Here is a 19,865-nt window from a genome sequence, read left to right on the forward strand (position 1 = left end):
TCATGTGTAGGCTGCACTCCATGTGAATGCCAGCACTACATACGAAGGCTGTACCCCATGCGAATGCTGCTGAAGGTGTGAAGGCTGCACCCCATGCGACTGATTAAGTCCTTGCAAAGGCTACACTCCATGCCAATGTTGCACTCCATTGCTAAGGCTACACTCCATGTGAAGGCTTCACTCCATGTCAAGGCTGCACTCCATGTGAAGGCTGAAATCCATGCAAAGGCCACACTCCATGCAAAGGCGGTACTCTTTGCGAAGGCTGGACTCCATGCGAAGGCTCCACTCCTTGTGAATGCTGCACTCCTAGCGAAGGCTGTACTCCTTGCGAAGTCTGCAATGCATGTGAAGGCTGCATTCCTTGCGAAGGCTGCACTCCTTGCAAAGGCTGCACTCCTTGCAAAGGCTGCACTCCTTGTGAAGGAAAGCTCATATTTTGAGGACAACACACCTTGTGGCTGCAGTCCATGTGAAGGCAGCACTCCATGCGAAGGCAGCACTCCATGTGAAGGCTGCATTCCATATAAATGGCTGCACTCCATGTGAAGGCTGCACTCCATGTGAAGGCTGCACTTCATGTGTAGGCTGCACTCCATGTGAATGCCTGCACTACATACGAAGGCTGTACCCCATGCAAATGCTGCTGTAGGTGTGAAGGCTGCACCCCATGCGACTGATGCAGTCCTTGCGAAGGCTACACTCCATGCCAATGTTGCACTCCATTGGGAAGGCTACACTCCATGTGAAGGCTTTAATCCATGTGAAGGGTGCACTCCATGTGAAGGCTGCAATCCATGCAAATGCCACACTCCATGCGAAGGCGGCACTCTTTGCGAAGGCTGCACTCCATGCCAAGGCTGCACTCCTTGCGAAGGCTCGACTCCTTGCGAATGCTGCACTCCTTGCGAATGCTGCACTCCTTGCGAAGGCTGTACTCCTTGCGAAGTCTGCAATGCATGTGAAGGCTGCATTCCTTGTGAAGGCTGCACTCCTTGCAAATGCTGCACTCCTTGCAAAGGCTGCACTCCTTGCAAAGGCTCCACTCCTTGCAAAGGCTGCACTCCTTGTGAAGGAAAGCTCATCTTTCGAGGAAAACACACCTTGTGGCTGCAGTCCTTGTGAAGGCAGCACACCATGCGAAGGCAGCACTCCATGTGAAGGCTGCACTCCATGTGAAGGCTGCATTCCATATGAATGGCTGCACACCATGTGAAGGCTTCACTCCATGTGAAGGCTGCACTCCATGTGAAGGCTGAAATCCATGCAAAGGCCACAATCCATGCAAAGGCGGCACTCTTTGTGAAGGCTGCACTCCATGCAAAGGCTGCACTCCTTGCGAAGGCTCCACTCCATGCGAATGCTGCATTCCTTGCGAATGCTGCACTCCTTGCGAAGGCTGTACTCCTTGCGAAGGCTGCAATGCATGTGAAGGCTGCATTCCTTGCGAAGGCTGCCCTCCTTGCGAAGGCTGCACTCCTTGCAAAGGCTGCACTCCTTGCAAAGGCTGCACTCCTTGTGAAGGAAAGCTCATATTTTGAGGACAACACACCTTGTGGCTGCAGTCCATGTGAAGGCAGCACTCCATGCGAAGGCAGCACTCCATGTGAAGGCTGCTTTCCATATGAATGGCTGCACTCCATGTGAAGGCTGCACTCCATGTGAAGGCTGCACTTCATGTGTAGGCTGCACTCCATGTGGATGCCTGCACTACATATGAAGGCTGTACCCCATGCAAATGCTGCTGTAGGTGTGAAGGCTGCACCCCATGTGACTGATGCACTCCTTGCAAAGGCTACACTCCATGCCAATGTTGCACTCCATTGCGAAGGCTACACTCCATATGAAGGCTTCACTACATGTGAAGTCTGCACTCCATGTGAAGGCTGAAATCCATGCAAAGGCCACATTCCATGCGAAGGCTGCACTCCAAGTGAAGGCCGCACTCCTTGCGAAGGCTCCACTCCTTGCGAATGCTGCACTCCTTGCGATGCTGCACTCCTTGCTAAGGCTATACTCCTTGCGAAGGCTGCAATGCATATGATGGCTGCACTCCTTGCGAAGGCTCCACTCCTTGCGAATGCTGCACTCCTTACGAATGCTGCACTCCTTGCAAAAGCTGTACTCCTTGCAAAGGCTGCAATGCATGTGAAGGCTGCATTCCTTGCAAAGGCTGCACTCCTTGCAAAGGCCGCACTCCTTGCAAAGGCTGCACTCCTTGCAAAGGCTCCAGTCCTTGCAAAGGCTACACTCCTTATGAAGGAAAGCTCATCTTTTGAGGACAACACACCTTGTGGCTGCATTCCATGTGAAGGCAGCACTCCATGCGAAGGCAGCACTCCATGTGAAGGCTGCACTGCATGTGAAGGCTGCATTCTATATGAATGGCTGCACTCCATGTGAAGGCTGCACTCCATGTGAAGCCTGCACTTCATGTGTAGGCTGCACTCCGTGTGAATGCCTGCACTACATACGAAGGCTGTACCCCATGCGAATGCTGCTGTAGGTGTGAAGGCTTCACCCCATGCGACTGATGCACTCCTTGCGAAGGCTACACTCCTTGCGAATGCTGCTCTCCTTGCGAATGCTGCACTGATTGCAATGGCTGTACTCCTTGCAAAGGCTGCAATGCATGTGAAGGCAGCACTCCATGCGAAGGCAGCACTCCATGCAAAGGCCACACCCCATGCGAAGGCTGCACTCCATGCGAACGCCGCAGTCCTTGCGAAGGCTCCACTCCTTGCGAATGCTGCACTTCTTGCGAATGCTGCACTCCTTGCGAAGACTGTACTCCTTGCGAAGGCTGCAATGCATGTGAAGGCTGCACTCCTTGCGAAGGCTCCACTGCTTGCGAATGCTGCACTCCTTGCGAATGCTGCACTGATTGCAATGGCTGTACTCCTTGCAAAGGCTGCAATGCATGTGAAGGCTGCATTCCTTGCGAAGGCTGCACTCCTTGCAAAGGCCGCTCTCTTTGCAAAGGCTGCACTCCTTGCAAAGGCTCCACTCCTTGCAAAGGCTGCACTCCTTGTGAAGGAAAGCTCATCTTTTGAGGACAAGACACCTTGTGGCTGCAGTCCATGTGAAGGCAGCACTCCATGCGAAGGCAGCACTCCATGTGAAAGCTGCACTCCATGTGAAGGCTGCATTCCATATGAATAGCTGTACTCCATGTGAAGGTTGCACTCCATTGGGAAGGCTACACTCCATGTGAAGGCTTCACTCCATGTGAAGGCTGCACTCCATGTGAAGGCTGAAATCCATGCAAAGGCCACACTCCATGCAAAGGCGGTACTCTTTGCGAAGGCTGGACTCCATGCGAAGGCTCCACTCCTTGTGAATGCTGCACTCCTTGCGAAGGCTGTACTCCTTGCGAAGTCTGCAATGCATGTGAAGGCTGCATTCCTTGCGAAGGCTGCACTCCTTGCAAAGGCTGCACTCCTTGCAAAGGCTGCACTCCTTGTGAAGGAAAGCTCATATTTTGAGGACAACACACCTTGTGGCTGCAGTCCATGTGAAGGCAGCACTCCATGCAAAGGCAGCACTCCATGTGAAAGCTGCATTCCATATAAATGGCTGCACTCCATGTGAAGGATGCACTCCATGTGAAGGCTGCACTTCATGTGTAGGCTGCACTCCATGTGAATGCCTGCACTACATACGAAGGCTGTACCCCATGCAAATGCTGCTGTAGGTGTGAAGGCTGCACCCCATGCGACTGATGCAGTCCTTGCGAAGGCTACACTCCATGCCAATGTTGCACTCCATTGGGAAGGCTACACTCCATGTGAAGGCTTCAATCCATGTGAAGGGTGCACTCCATGTGAAGGCTGCAATCCATGCAAATGCCACACTCCATGCGAAGGCGGCACTCTTTGCGAAGGCTGCACTCCATGCCAATGCTGCACTCCTTGCGAAGGCTCGACTCCTTGCGAATGCTGCACTCCTTGCGAATGCTTCACTCCTTGCGAAGGCTGTACTCCTTGCGAAGTCTGCAATGCATGTGAAGGCTGCATTCCTTGTGAAGGCTGCACTCCTTGCAAATGCTGCACTCCTTGCAAAGGCTGCACTCCTTGCAAAGGCTCCACTCCTTGCAAAGGCTGCACTCCTTGTGAAGGAAAGCTCATCTTTTGAGGACAACACACCTTGTGGCTGCAGTTCTTGTGAAGGCATCACTCCATGCGAAGGCAGCACTCCATGTGAAGGCTGCACTCGATGTGAAGGCTGCATTCCATATGAATGGCTGCACTCCATGTGAAGGCTTCACTCCATGTGAAGGCTGCACTCCATGTGAAGGCTGAAATCCATGCAAAGGCCACACTCCATGCAAAGGCGGCACTCTTTGCGAAAGCTGCACTCCATGCAAAGGCTGCACTCCTTGCGAAGGCTCCACTACATGCGAATGCTGCATTCCTTGCGAATGCTGCACTCCTTGCAAATGCTGCACTCCTTGTGAAGGCTGTACTCCTTGCGAAGGCTGCAATGCATGTGAAGGCTGCACTCCTTGCGAAGGCTAAACTCCTGGCGAAGGCTCCACTCCTTGCGAATGCTGCACTCCTTGCGAAGGCTGTACTCCTTGTGAAGGCTGCAATGCATGTCAAGGCTGCACTCCTTGCGAAGGCTAAACTCCTTGCGAATGCTGCACTCCTTGCGAATGCTGCACTCCTTGCAAAGGCTGTACTCCTTGTGAAGGCTGCAATGCATGTGAAGGCTGCATTCCTTGCGAAGGCTGCACTCCTTGTGAAGGAAAGCTCATCTTTTGAGGACAACACACCTTTGGCTGCAGTCCATGTGAAGGTAGCACTCCATGCGAAGGCAGCACTCCATGTGAAGGCTGAACTCCATGTGAAGGCTGCATTCCATATGAATGGCTGCACTCCATGTGAAGGCTGCACTCCATGTGAAGGCTGCACTTCATGTGTAGGCTGCACTCCATGTGAATGAGTGCACTACATACGAAGGCTGTACCCCATGCGAATGCTGATGTAGGTGTGAAATCTGCACCCCATGTGACTGATGCACTCCTTGCGAAGGCTACACTCCATGCCAATGTTGCACTCCATTGGGAAGGCTACACTCCATGTGAAGGCTTCACTCCATGTGAAGGCTGCACTTCATGTGAAGGCTGAAATCCATGCAAAGGGCACACTCCATGCGAAGGCGGCATTTTTTGCGAAGGCTGCACTCCATGCGAATGCTGCACTCCTTGCGAAGGCTCCACACCTTGCGAATGCTGCACTCCTTGCAAAGGCTGTACTCCTTGTGAAGGCTGCAATGCATGTGAAGGCTGCACTACTTGCGAAGGCTAAACTCCTTGCGAATGCTGCACTCTTTGCGAATGCTGCACTCCTTGCAAAGTCTGTACTCCTTGCGAAGGCTGCAATGCATGTGAAGGCTGCATTCCTTGCGAAGGCTGCACTCCTTGCAAAGGCTGCACTCCTTCCAAAGGCTGCACTCTTTGTAAAGGCTCCACTCCTTGCAAAGGCTGCACTCCTTGTGATGGAAAGCTCATCTTTTGAGGACAACACACCTTGTGGCTGCAGTCCATGTGAAGGCAGCACTCCATGCGAAGGCAGCACTATATGTGAAGGCTGCACTCCATGTGAAGGCTGCATTCCATATGAATAGCTGCACTCCATGTGAAGGCTGTACTCCATGTGAAGGCTGCACTTCATGTTTAGGCTGCACTACATACGAAGGCTGTACCCCATGCGAATGATGCATTCCATATGAATGGCTGCACCCTATGTGAAGGCTGCACTCCATGTGAAGGCTGAAATCCATGCAAAGGCCACACTCCATGCAAAGGCGGTACTCTTTGAGAATGCTGCACTCCATGCGAAGCCTGCACTCCTTGCGAAGGCTTCACTCTTTGCGAATGCTGCACTCCTGCAAATGCTGCACTCCTTGCGAAGGCTGTACTCCTTGCGAAGGCTCCAATGCATGTGAAGGCTGCACTCCTTGCGAAGACTGCACTCCTTGCGAATGCTGCACTCCTTGCGAATGCTGCACTCCTTGCAAAGGCTGTACTCCTTGCGAAGTCTGCAATGCATGTGAAGGCTGCATTCCTTGCGAAGGCTGCACTCCTTGCAAAGGCTGCACTCCTTGCAAAGGCTGCACTCCTTCTGAAGGAAAGCTCATCTTTCTAGGACAACACACCTTGTGGCTGCAGTCCATGTGAGGGCAGCACTCCATGCGCAGGCAGCACCCCATGTGAAGGCTGCACTCCATGTGAAGGCTGCATTCCATATGAATGGCTGCACTCCATGTGAAGGCTGCACTCCATGTGAAGGCTGCACTTCATGTGTATGCTGCACTCCATGTGAATGCCTGCACTACATACGAAAGCTCTACCCCTTGCGAATGCTGCTGTAGGTGTGAAGGCTGCACCCCATGCGACTGATGCACTCCTTGCGAAGGCTACACTCCATGCCAATGTTGCACTCCATTGGGAAGGCTACACTCCATGTGAAGGCTTCACTCCATGTGTAGGCTGCACTCCATGTGAAGGCTGCAATCCATGCAAAGGCCACACTCCTTGCGAAGGCGGCACTCTTTGCGAAGGCTGCACTCCATGCGAAGGCTGCACTCCTTGCGAAAGCTCCACTCGTAGCGAATGCTGCACTCCTTGCGAATGCTGCACTCCTTGCGAAGGCTGTACTCCTTGCGAAGGCTGCAATGCACGTGAAGGCTGCATTCCTTGCGATGGCTGCACTCCTTGTGAAGGAAAGCTCATCTTTCTAGGACAACACACCTTGTGGCTGCAGTCCATGTGAAGGCAGCACTCCATGCGCAGGCAGCACTCCATGTGAAGGCTGCACTCCATGTGAAGGCTGCATTCCATATGAATGGCTGCACTCCATGTGAAGGCAGCACTCCATGTGAAGGTTGCAATCCATGCAAAGGCCACACTCCATGCAAAGGCGGCACTCTTTGCGAAGGCTGCACTCCATCCGAAGGCTCCACTCCTTGCGAATGCTGCACTCCTTGTGAAGGCTGCACTCCTTGCGAAGGCTGTACTCCTTGCGAAGTCTGCAATGTATGTGAAGGCTTCATTCCTTGCAAAGGCTGCACACCTTGCGAAGGCTCCACTCCTTGCGCATGCAGCCCTCCTTGCGAATGCTGAAATCCTTGAGAAGGCTGTACTCCTTGCAAAGGCTGCAATGCATGTGAAGGCTGAATTCCTTGCAAAGGCTGCACTCCTTGCAAAGGCTGCACTCCTTGCAAACGCTGCACTCCTTGCAAAGGCTCCACTCCTTGCAAAGGCTGCACTCCTTGTGATAGAAAGCTCATCTTTTGAGGACAACACACCTTGTGGCTGCAGTCCATGTGAAGGCAGCAGTCCATGCTAAGGCTGCACTCCATGTGAAGGCTGCACTCCATGTGAAGGCTGCATTCCATATGAATGGCTGCACTCCATGAGAAGGCTGCACTCCATGTGAAGGCTGCACTTCATGTGTAGGCTGCACTCCATGTGAATGCCTGCACTACATATGAAGGCTGTACCCCATGCGAATGCTGCTGTAGGTGTGAAGGCTGCACCCCATGTGACTGATGCACTCCTTGCGAAGGCTACACTCTATGCCAATGTTGCACTCCATTGGGAAGGCTACACTCCATGTGAAGGCCTCACTCCATGTGAAGGCTGCACTCCATGTGAATGCTGAAATCCATGCAAAGGCCACACTCCATGCAAAGGCGGCACTCTTTGCGAAGGCTGAATTCCATGCAAAGGCTGCACTCCTTGCGAATGCTGCACTCCTCGCGAAGGCTGTACTCCTTGCGAAGGGTGCAATGCATGTGAAGGCTCCACTCCTTGCGAAGGCTCCACTCCTTGCGAATGCTGCACTCCTTGCGAATGCTGCACTCCTTGCAAAGGCTGTACTCCTTGCGAAGGGTGCAATGCATGTGAAGGCTCCACTCCTTGCGAAGGCTCCACTCCTTGCGAATGCTGCACTCCTTGCGAATGCTGCACTCCTTGCAAAGGCTGTACTCCTTGCGAAGGCTGCAATGCATGTGAAGGCTGCTTTCCTTGCGAAGGCTGCACTGCTTGCAAAGGCTGCACTCCTTGCAAAGGCTGCACTCCTTGCAAAGCCTGCACTCCTTGCAAAGGCTCCACTCCTTGCAAAGGCTGCACTCCTTGTGAAGGAAAGCTCATCTTTTGAGGACCACACACCTTGTGGCTACAGTCCATGTGAAGGCAGCACTCCATGCGAAGGCAGCAATTCATGTGAAGGCTGAACTCCATGTGAAGGCTGCATTCCATATGAATGGCTGCACTCCATGTGAAGGCTGCACTCCATGTGAAGGCTGCACTTCATGTGTAGGCTGCACTCCATGTGAATGCCTGCACTACATACGAAGGCTGTACCCCATGCGAATGCTGCTGTAGGTGTGAAATCTGCTCCCCATGTGACTGATACACTCCTTGCGAAGGCTACACTCCATACCAATGTTGCGCTCCATTGGGAAGGCTACACTCCATGTGAAGGCTTCACTCCATGTGAAGGCTGCACTCCATGTGAAGGCTGAAATCCATGAAAAGGCTGCACTCCTTGCGAAGGCTCCACTGCTTGCGAATGCTGCACTCCTTGCGAATGCAGCACTCCTTGTGAAGGCTGCACTCCTTGCAAAGGCTGCACTCCTTGCTAAGGCTGCACTCCTTGCGAAGGCTGCACTCCTTGTGAAGGAAAGCTCATATTTTGAGGACAACACACCTTGTGGCTGCAGTCCATGTGAAGGCAGCACTACATGCGAAGGCAGCACTCCATGTGAAGGCTGCACTCCATGTGAAGGCTGCATTCCATATGAATGGCTGCACTCCATGTGAAGGCTGCACTCCATGTGAAGGCTGCACTTCATGTGTAGGCTGCACTCCATGTGAATGCCTGCACTACATACGAAGGCTGTACCACATGCGAATGCTGCTGTAGGTGTGAAGGCTGCACCCCATGTGACTGATGCACTCCTTGCGAAGGCTACACTCCATGCCAATGTTGCACTCCATTGGGAAGGCTACACTCCATGTGAAGGCTTCACTCCATGTGAAGGCTGCACTCCATGTGAATGCTGAAATCCATGCAAAGGCCACACTCCATGCAAAGGCGGCACTCTTTGCGAAGGCTGAATTCCATGCAAAGGCTGCACTCCTTGCGAATGCTGCACTCCTTGCGAATGCTGCACTCCTTGCGAAGGCTGTACTTCTTGCAAAGGCTGCAATGTATGTGAAGGCTTCGTTCCTTGCGAAGGCTGCACTCCTTGCGAAGGCTGCACTCCTTGCAAAGGCTGCACTCCTTGCAAAGGCTCTACTCCTTGCAAAGGCTCCACTCCTTGCACAGGCTGCACTCCTTGTGAAGGAAAACTCATATTTTGAGGACAACACACCTTGTGGCTGCAGTCCATGTGAAGGCAGCACTCTATGCGAAGGCAGCACTCCATGTGAAGGATGCACTCCATGTGAAGGCTGCATTCCATATGAATGGCTGCACTCCATGTGAAGGCTGCACTCCATGTGAAGGCTGCACTTCATGTGTAGGCTGCACTCCATGTGAATGCCTGCACTACATACGAAGGCTGTACCCCATGCTAATGCTGCTGTAGGTGTGAAGGCTGCACCCCATGCGACTGATGCACTCCTTGCGAAGGCTACACTCCATGTCAATGTTGCACTCCATTGGGAAGGCTACACTCCATGTGAAGGCTTCACTCCATGTGAAGGCTGCACTCCATGTGAAGGCTGAAATCCATGCAAAGGCCACACTCCATGCAAAGGCGGCACTCTTTGCGAAGGCTGCACACCATGCGAAGGCTGCACTCCTTGCGAAGGCTGTACTCCTTGTGAAGGCTGCAATGCATGTGAATGCTGCACTCCTTGCGAACGCTGCACTCCTTGCAAGGCTGTACTCCTTGCGAAGGCTGCAATGCATGTGAAGGCTGCATTCCTTGCGAAGGCTGCACTCCATGCCAATGTTGCACTCCATTGGGAAGGCTACACTCCATGTGAAGGCTTCACTCCATGTTAAGGCTGCACTCCATGTGAAGGCTGAAATCCATGCAAAGGCCACACTCCATGCAAAGGCGGCACTCTTTGCGAAGGCTGCACTCCATGCGAAGGCTGCACTCCTTGTGAAGGCTCCACTCTTTGCGAATGCCGCACTCCTTGCGAATGCTGCATTCCTTGTGAAGGCTGTACTTCTTGCGAAGGCTGCAATGCATGTGAGGGCTGCACTCCTTGCAAAGGCTCCACTCCTTGCGAATGCTGCACTCCTTGCGAACGCTGCAGTCCTTGCAAAGGCTGTACTCCTTGCGAAGGCTGCAATGCATTTGAAGGCTGCATTCCTTGCGAAGGCTGCACTCCTTGCAAAGGCTGCACTCCTTGCAAAGGCTCTACTCCTTGCAAAGGCTCCACTCCTTGCACAGGCTGCACTCCTTGTGAAGGAAAGCCCATCTTCTGAGGACAACACACCTTGTGGCTGCAGTCCATGTGAAGGCAGCACTCCATGCGAAGGCAGCACTCCATGTGAAGGCTGCACTCCATGTGAAGGCTGCATTCCATATGAATAACTGCACTCCTTGTGAAGGCTGCACTCCATGTGAAGGCTGCACTTCATGTGTAGGCTGCACTCCATGTGAATGCCTGCACTACATACGAAGGCTGTGCCCCATGCGAATGCTGCTGTAGGTGTGAAGGCTGCACCCCATGCGACTGATGCACTCTTTGCGAAGGCTACACTCCATGCCAATGTTGCACTCCATTGGGAAGGCTACACTCCATGTGAAGGCTTCACTCCATGTGAAGGCTGCACTCCATGTGAAGGCTGAAATCCATGCAAAGGCCACACTCCATGCGAAGGCGGCACTCTTTGCGAATGCTGCACTCCTTGCGAATGCTTCATTCCTTGTGAAGGCTGTACTCCTTGCGAAGGCTGCAATGCATGTGAAGGCTGCACTCCTTGCAAAGGCTCCACTCCTTGCGAATGCTGCACTTCTTGCGAACGCTGCACTCCTTGCAAAGGCTGTACTCCTTGCAAAGGCTCCACTCCTTGCAAAGGCTGCACTCCTTGTGAAGGAAAGCTCATCTGTAGAGGACAACACACCTTGTGGCTGGAGTCCATGTGAAGGCAGCACTCCATGCGAAGGCAGCACTCCATGTAAAGGCTGCACTCCATGTGAAGGCTGCTTTCCATATGAATGTCTGCACTCCATGTGAGGGCTGCACTCCATGTGAAGACTGCACTTCATGTGTAGGCTGCACTCCATGTGAATGCCTGCACTACATACGAATGCTGTACCCCTTGCGAATGCTGCTGTAAGTGTAGAGGCTGCTCCGCATGTGACTGATGCACTCCTTGCGAAGGCTACAATCCATGCCAATGTTGCACTCCATTGGGAAGGCTACACTCCATGTGAAGGCATCACTCCATGTGAAGGCTGCACTCCATGTGAAGGCTGCAATCTATGCAAAGGCCACACTCCATGCAAAGGCGGCACTCATTGCGAAGGCTGCACTCCATCCGAAGGCTCCACTCCTGGCGAATGCTGCACTCCTTGCGAAGCCTGCACTCCTTGTGAAGGCTGTACTCCTTGCGAAGGCTGCAATGCATGTGAAGGCTGCATTCCTTGCAAAAGCTGCACTCCTTGCGAAGGGTGCACCCCTTGCAAAGGCTGCACTCCTTGCAAAGGCTGCAATTCATGTGAAGGCTGCATTCCTTGTGAAGGCTGCACTCCTTGCGAAGGCTCCACTCCTTGCGACCACAAGTCTGAAATTTTATAGGCCTTGACTTCATTTATCCTTACCAGTTCTTATATGACACCTTTATTAGTTCTTCGTTGGCAAATGTCGTATTAATTATTTCTATGCGGGCCAGGGTGGCCGAGTGATTCTAGGCGCTACAGTCTGGAACCGCTACGGTCGCAGGTTCGAATCCTGCCTCGGGCATGGATGAGTGTGATGTCCCTAGGTTAGTTAGCTTTAAGTAGTTCTACGCTCTCGGAGCCATTTGAACCATTTTTGAATTATTCCTATATTGTCATCGAGAATGAGCTCGTACCAACGAGCAGGATCATCGACGAATTCTGTAATCACTGTTCCCATCAGTATACGCAAAAGTTTTTCTTTAATATCCCCATCGAAGTGCATCAGTTATGCCGTCTTTTTTCCTCTAGAAGCATACGCTTATCGTAGTTAAATTTAAACTCTTTTGCTACAAATTTATTCAGCAGGTTTTTCGTCTTCTTACCTCTCGTAATCATGTTGTTACTTATGATAATCTTATCTTCATAAGTCTGTATTAATTCAGTCATCGTTTTCATGTCGAATTTTACGCAATTTTTTCAGTTCAGAGTATAGCGATTATTTTTGATAGCGTTTGCCTTTATATGTCTGTTAAGCATAGCATTTGGCCGAGTGCTTGTCCATTCAATGGCAAAATCGTCTTTGCCAAATTCATCTGTCCATTCGCCAAGCATGCAACCTGCGTGCACTGTGTTTTTGCCCTCATCAATATAAACAAGAGAGTTTTTCCGTAGTATACAATGTTATCACAATGTTAGCATATCATACAGCCTCATCCTAGCGTTAGAAGTGGTGAAGGCGGCAACGAATGCGTTAGTACTATGTTCCACATACTAATCGTTGTAACGGTATGTCACTTCAGTGACTTCCTCATTGATGAATATTACGTTACTAACATCTGTCGCATCATCGAGTAAAAGTTCATAGCAACGACTAGCATTATCTATAAATTCGTTTGCGTCATATTCAGTCTTCGACCAAATTTTCTCCAAAGAGAGTTGAGACTTACTTGGAAACATCACGTTTGCCTGCGTTTGATTCAATATCGCTAACATAAAGGTCGATATCTTGCTTTTTTTTGATAACTCGTCTGTGTTCTTCATTTTACTTGTAACCATCTTCCAAAGAGCTAGTTTCCAGTTTGATCTTCATGAAGGTTTTTACGTAGTCTTTAAACAGTTCATTACTTATTCGAGCAAAATGTCATACCTCGTAAAAGTCTTGCATTTTATAGCCTTTTTCGATGGCTTTGTTGAGTTCTGTTGTTGTCCACGTTCCTACAAATGCTCGCTCATCGTCACTGTGGTTTCAACAGCGATGAGTTTTGATCTTCTACACATTTTGCCGTAGACCGAACAAAAGCTTTTCCTGTTTAACTGGTTGCACAGGATGATACAAGCCACGCGGCACAACCGCTTTGCATCTAACAAAACCAAACCATTCCTCGTCGCATTTTCCTGATTTCATTATCTGTGCAGGATGACCTGCAGGATAATTGTCGTAAAACATCGCTGTAGGACAAAGACTGCAGATGTCAATGTATCACTGCTTCTTGCTGAAACCTTCAATTCAGCAGTGTCTGTTCTTCCGCCGAAAAAGGCATCTCTAGGATTCACTAGTTCTACAACTTTTGTTTCTTTATTTACGTTCTTTTTGTAAGTCTTAGAATTTTTCCACTCACAACTCCCCATCTCCACAACGTTATAACAAGCATTCCTTAACTCTTGTGTGCGATATGTTGTCTTTAAATAGAGCTCGCCCATTGAAATATTATTCACATTATTTATAGTGTCGGGTTAATAATACTCAGGACAACCGTGCCTAAAGCAGCCGTGATACTGATACATTGTTTTCGTGTTTGCGTCTTGACCATGAACTTCTGCGCCGCATATTGTAACTTGCCCGCCATGTAGAGCATGCTGTACGTTAGGGAAAGTATTTATCTATTCCAACGATTCTTTGCCGAACATTTCCTTCTTTTGATCTTTGAGCACGGCAATAGCATTAGGTTAAAGAAAATTTGACTTGTAAATCGCCATACTATTCACATCTCCACAACTTCACGACGTTATAACCAGCAATCCCTTAACTCTTGTGTGCGATATGTTGTCTTTAAATAGAGCTCGTCCATTGAATCATTATTCACCCTCCCGACAGTCTGGATTTAGCCCCGTGTGACTCGAAGACGAAGAAACGCCTTCGTGAGAGGCATTAACAATCATCAGAAGCAATGGTAAAGACTGCGGATGCGATTTTGAAGGACCTCTCAAGAAATGGTTTCCAGCATATATTTCAAGACTGGCAGGGACAATTGCATCGCACTCATGGGAGACTGCCTTGAGGAGCACCGTAAAAATTATGACATCAGTAAAGGTGTGTAGTCAAAACATAATCATTCTTTATTGAAGAGCCCTCGGGTTTTGTAGACTTCAAAATGGAATGTAGTATAACTTAGGTCTACACTTTCGTTAGATGTGACAATTCTATCAGTCTGTGCAAGTAGTCGTGAAGCACTGACATTTACGTCACCCTTCGATGATACTGCGAGATTAAAAGAGTCATTTTCAGGCACGATCTTCATTTGATCACTTTTCTTGATCTCAGTTAATTTGTAGCGTGTACGGCTTGTCTGACTGCTGCTCGAATGGATCGCCTTTCAAGTTCTACGGTAAGATGTCTGCCAAATGCTTTATTTTTTATGCAATTTCATACGAACACATGGCTTAATTTCGAAGGGTAGTCTGTCTTCTTTCAGTAAAGTAAACCCTTTTTGCTTGAAGGGAAAAATTTGGCCGAGGTTTTGTTCACGTGGTTGTTCATTACGTTGCTTCTTTTCTTTTCTTTTCTTCAATGTCCTAAATACATCGCGTTTAAATGGAAGAAGCTGACCTATTTTTTTCTCACAATTTTTTCTTACCATTCTTTTTCCTCGCCCGTGATTATGTGTTTTCCATCTAACAGTTCTGTTGTAAATTGAATTGTTGCTGATTTTCTTTAAAAATTCTATCTCTGCATCTATGAGAGCCAGCAAACCATTTCTGTGTGAATTTGGAAACCCTCTAACTCTATTTTCCTTTGCAATCCGATTCAACTCACGTACAGTTTTGTTAGAAACTAAGTAAAACAAGCCGCTTGTCGCTGCTGTGGAATAACTCTTCTCTATAGCATCGACAAGAGCGTCCTTTTTCGTTTTGCATAAGCCTTTAACTCTGAGCGCTTTTCCGTGCGCTCAGAGACTTTGATAATAGTAATAGAATTATTATTTTTATTTGTATCCATTTTATATATAGAGATTATATTTGGAAATTTAGACGGTTCAGTTTTTCGAGACACCGCAACGTTGCCGTGTTAGGCACGGCTGACAAACTTCCGCGATAGCAGCGGCGGCCACTGCCCGTCACCGCTTTCCTCGCTGTTATCGCTAGGCTGGCGCGTGATTCATAGCTTTAGCTATTGTAAATTGACGATACATTAAATGCTCTTGCAATAAATAAGCACAAAAATGCAGGCACACACGTGCAACCATATCGGCCGCACATTGGCGAGGCATTCGTCGTCGTGGACGACAATTCGCGCCCCCATCGTGCACATCTTGTGAATGACTTCCATCAGGAGAACGACATCGCTCGACTGGAGTGGCCAGCATGTTCTCCAGACATGAAACCTCTCGAACATGGCTGGGATAGATTGAAAAGGGCTGTTTATGGACGACGTGGCGTAGTGTCCCACCAACCACTCTGAGGGATCTACGCCGAATCGCTGTTGAGAAGTGGGACATTTTGGACCGACAGTGCCTTGATGAACTTGTTGATAGTATACCACGACGAATACAGGCATGCACCAATGCAAGAGGACGGGCCGCTAGCCACTGTGTACAGCAACCTGGACAACCACCTCTTAAGGTCTCGCTGTATGGTGGTTCAACACGCAATGTGTGCTTTTCATGAGGAATAAAAAGGGCGGAAATGATGGTTATGTTGATCTCTATTCCAATTTTCTATACAGGTTCCGAAACTCTCGGAATCGAGGTGATGCAAAACTTTTTTCGAAGTGTGTATACACGTATGTGTCTCACTACCTATAGTGTCTGCCACTGTGTTCCTTAGTGGTATTTTGACTTGATTGACAACTACAAAAGGCATTTGCAGGTAGCACATACACATAATGCATTCACTGGCTGCCGTGGAGAAATGTTCTCAAAACTCCCCTGGCTAAAAACGCAGCTGAGAAAGATTCTAGCCCCCTGCCACACACTGTGGCTACAGGTAGGAGCACCTCAGAGCCATTCACAGAATGTACGGCCGCGTATATTCTCCATGTCACGTCAGTCTGAAAATTACAGTTAGCCGTAAACCATAATGTTTATTACCAGTAGAAAGTGTGTAACCGAATTAAACACAGTTTTTAATTACGTGTGTGAGCAAAATGGCATTTAATGAATGGGCATCCTCTGTTATATTCTAATGGAATGTCTGTGGGAAACTTAGATTATTATCGAGAAGAAGCCCAAGTCAACAGGGATTTCTTCTTCCGCAACATTACATGCAGCTTACATGGAGACAGCTCCCGAAACATTTCGAGGACTCTGGCTTCTCGACATGAAGATGATACGTGACGAATATGCAGATGAAGCCATCTTGGTGATCAGCAAGAAGGAAGTTTAGTTATCCAAAAAAGATACACTATGTGATCAAAAGTATCCAGACACCTGGCTGAAAATGACTTACAAGTTCGTGGAGCCCTCCACCGGTAATGCTGGAATTCAGTATGGTGTTGGACCACCCTTAGCCTTGATGACAGCTTCCACTCTCGCAAGCGTACGTTCTATCAGGTGCTGGAAGAATTCTCGGGCAATGGCAGCCCATTCTTCACGGAGTGCTGCACTGAGGAGAGGTATCGACGCCGGCAGATGACGTTGACCGGGTATTGACCACACCCACACCCTGCCATCGGGTCGCCACATTGTGTACCTTGATTCGTCACTCCAAACAACGTTTTTCCACTGTTTAATCGTATCATGTTTACGCTCCTTACACCAAGCGAGGCGTCGTTTGGCATTTACCGGCGTGATGTGTGGCTTACGAGCAGCCGCTCGATCATGAAATCCAAGTTTTCTCACCTCCCGCCTATCTGTCATACTACTTGCAGGGGATCCTGATGCAGTTTGGAACTCCTGTGCGATGGTCTGGATAGATGTCTGCCTATTACACGTTACGACCTTCTTCAACTGTCGGCGGTTTGTCAGTCAGCAGACGAGGTCGGCCTGTACGCTTTTGTGCTGTACGTGTCCCTTCACGTTTCCACTTCACTTTCACATTTGGAACAGTGGTTCTCAGCATGTTTAGGAGTGTGGAAATCTCGCGTACAGACGTATGAGACAAGTGACACCCAATCACCTGGCCACGTTCGAAATCCATGAGTTCCGCAGAGCGCCCAATTCTTTGTTTTTTTTTACTCCCGATACTTTGGATTACATAGTGTGTGTCAAAGTGACAGAAGTGAACGTTTCCTTTAAGAAAATCATAGCTTAGGAATAACTGGATTATTATGACCGAGGAAAGCACGTTGTCGAGTAGAGACATGATAAAAGCCAGCCCATATCTTCTGATAACAAGAATCCCACAGCAAATGCGCCAAGGATATCAAATAGCCTCTTGGCAGTGGTAGGCCCTGAGGACGGCGGTAACGTGCCGCAGAAACTCGTCGTGTGACACAATAGAGGCATTCTCAAGATACAGCTGTGGCGTTATTTTTCTCAGAATGTTCTTGCTTTTCTTTTGTATGGGTGTTGCTGAGTTTTACTTCTCCCCTCAAGTAACACAGTTTGCAGTACATCAACATACTTTGTGTGCTAGGTTCATTGTGGCGAAGCAATGAAAACAGAATTGTTTGTTTCTCAGTGCACACTTCAGCAGTGTTACGCATACAGTGTAGTGGAAAAGCCAAGGTTTACTTACAAGAAGTTTTGTCATTGTAACCTACATGAGTGCATGAGACATTACTGTAGTCTGTAAGTCCACAGGTTTTAAAGTCGCATTCAGATACATGGCAGGCATAATAATTTACTTGCAAGTGGATGTGTGTGTGTGTGTGTGTGTGTGTGTGTGTGTGTGGATGGATGCGTGTATGTGGTTGAGTGTGTTATGCAGACGTTTCTGTGCATCATGCCAAACAATAAGTTCTTGTGTTTGGTGTGGTTGAGTTTCGAAATTAACTATGAAGATGCCAAGCAACTGTTTTAAGCCCTCGCTGTAGATGTTTAGTGTCTTTGCTAGCTTGAGAAACGTTTGCTGCACACAAAGGACCAGTGATAGACGTATTAAGAACCTGTTTCATTGCAGGTCAGTTCTTAGATGTGAAGGTGAAAGGAAGTGAATGTCAAGTGTGACTTTGAGAAAATGTGTCAACAGAATTTCTTGAGTGATTGAGAACACGGACTCTTAATGGGAAATGGACGTGCATTTTGATACAGGGATGCAATGATATATGTGTACTTTAAGCGACACAGAATTCTATAAGATAAAAGGGAGAATGTTTTATATTGGTAATTTAGAACTGGACAGTTGCGTTTCATGAATTCTTGTCTGTTTCGCATAGTTTTCTTGATAACGTGTGTGTGTGTTTATAGTAAAGTATGAGAATGTCTCTGTTTTGTGTAGGGAGCTTTCTCAAATGAACAGCCGGATGATCCAGATGGCAGATGACGGGATGGTGGAAGAGGTGGAGAGGCTGCTGATGTTAGGGGCGAACGTGGAGGCGAAGGAAGAGAGGTATGGCTGGACAGCCCTTCACCCTGCATCAATCGACGGACACTTGGGCGTGGTGCAGTGTCTGCTGAGGTACGGAGCGGATGTGGGAGCGAGAGACAGCGAAGGGCGGACGCCACTGCACTGGGCCGCGAGGTACGGACAATTGGAGGTGCTGGAGTATCTGCTGGAGAACGGGGCGGATGTGCAGGCGAAGGACGTCGAAGGCCAGACGCCAGTACACTGGGCAGCAAAGAATGGCAGTTTGGGGGCGCTGGAGGTCCTGCTGGAGAGTGTGGTAGGCGCCGAGGACAACAATGACGACACCCCTCTCCACTTGGCCGCAACCTGGGGCTACACAGAAGCGGCGCTGCTACTGGTGAGGTTCGGTGCTGACCTGGGTGCCGAAGGCCAGGAGGGGCTGACGCCGCAGCAGAGGGCCGAACGCTGGGGCCACGAAGGCACGGCAGCTGCACTGCTGGCAGCAGCCTCCCAGACTGGAGTCCAGCAAATGTCTGTGGACTAAAATTCAAATAGTTTCACTACACATTTTTTCTTTTCTGGAATAAAGCATACAAAAAATTTATGCTACAGTCGCTCATTTGCACCCTCTTTGCACTATACAACAACTGAAGTAAAACACTGCAGCTAAACTAAGATGAAGGTAGGTATGTCAAACTATTATCAAGTAAACACAGTAACAAGAGACAACCTTTCTTTCGAATGAAACGTCTGAAATACATTCGTAGGAACAACATTCGAAACTTCGACAAGAACTGAAAAATACACGCGGCGTCATTATTCGATAAGCGTAACTACTCAACAAGTTTTCACATACTGTAAAGTATTTCATAGTGGTTTGCTAGGTATTCTGTGCAACTAGTATAAATTGCACAGTAGCCACGTTAGAGCCACATAAGGTCTACGGTCAGAATGGATCTTCGAGTCAGATCTGTTCTAGAATTTAATGTATGTCTGTCTCTGCAGCACAGATGATGTCATGCTTTGATTAATTCCAAAATGAAATAATTGGCAATATTCATACTACATCGAGCACTTATCGTGTGGAATCTTATGATCAGTTCACGTGTAGCTCAGGAGAATCGAAGAACAATCTCCAATTGTATGTTCCCCGAATAGCTGTAACGCTGCTGTTCAGCCTGCTAAGTAACACGAGTCGTCACTCTCAAACAACAGAAGCCTACAACAGATTTTCCGGCTTTCACAACATTCCTTACTACCACCTACAGCCAACTGATTGTGAGGCCGTTCCACTCAGACGGGGAACTCCATGTCACGTGTAACGCTGCTGGATGACAAAACAT

General features: G+C 49.1%; 1 protein-coding gene across 1 annotated transcript; it reads left to right on the plus strand.

Moving 5' to 3' along the window:
* The first annotated feature begins 18,478 nt into the window (after window positions 1-18,478).
* On the plus strand, window positions 18,479-19,066 carry LOC126325973 (ankyrin repeat domain-containing protein 23-like). The gene has a single exon (XM_049995467.1). It carries the CDS (start codon window positions 18,479-18,481, stop codon window positions 19,064-19,066), a length of 588 nt encoding a protein of 195 aa, XP_049851424.1.
* The last annotated feature ends 799 nt before the right edge of the window (window positions 19,067-19,865 follow it).

This window comes from Schistocerca gregaria, unplaced genomic scaffold, assembly GCF_023897955.1.
Source record: "Schistocerca gregaria isolate iqSchGreg1 unplaced genomic scaffold, iqSchGreg1.2 ptg000953l, whole genome shotgun sequence".
In the NCBI taxonomy this organism is placed as follows: Eukaryota; Metazoa; Arthropoda; class Insecta; order Orthoptera; family Acrididae; genus Schistocerca; species Schistocerca gregaria.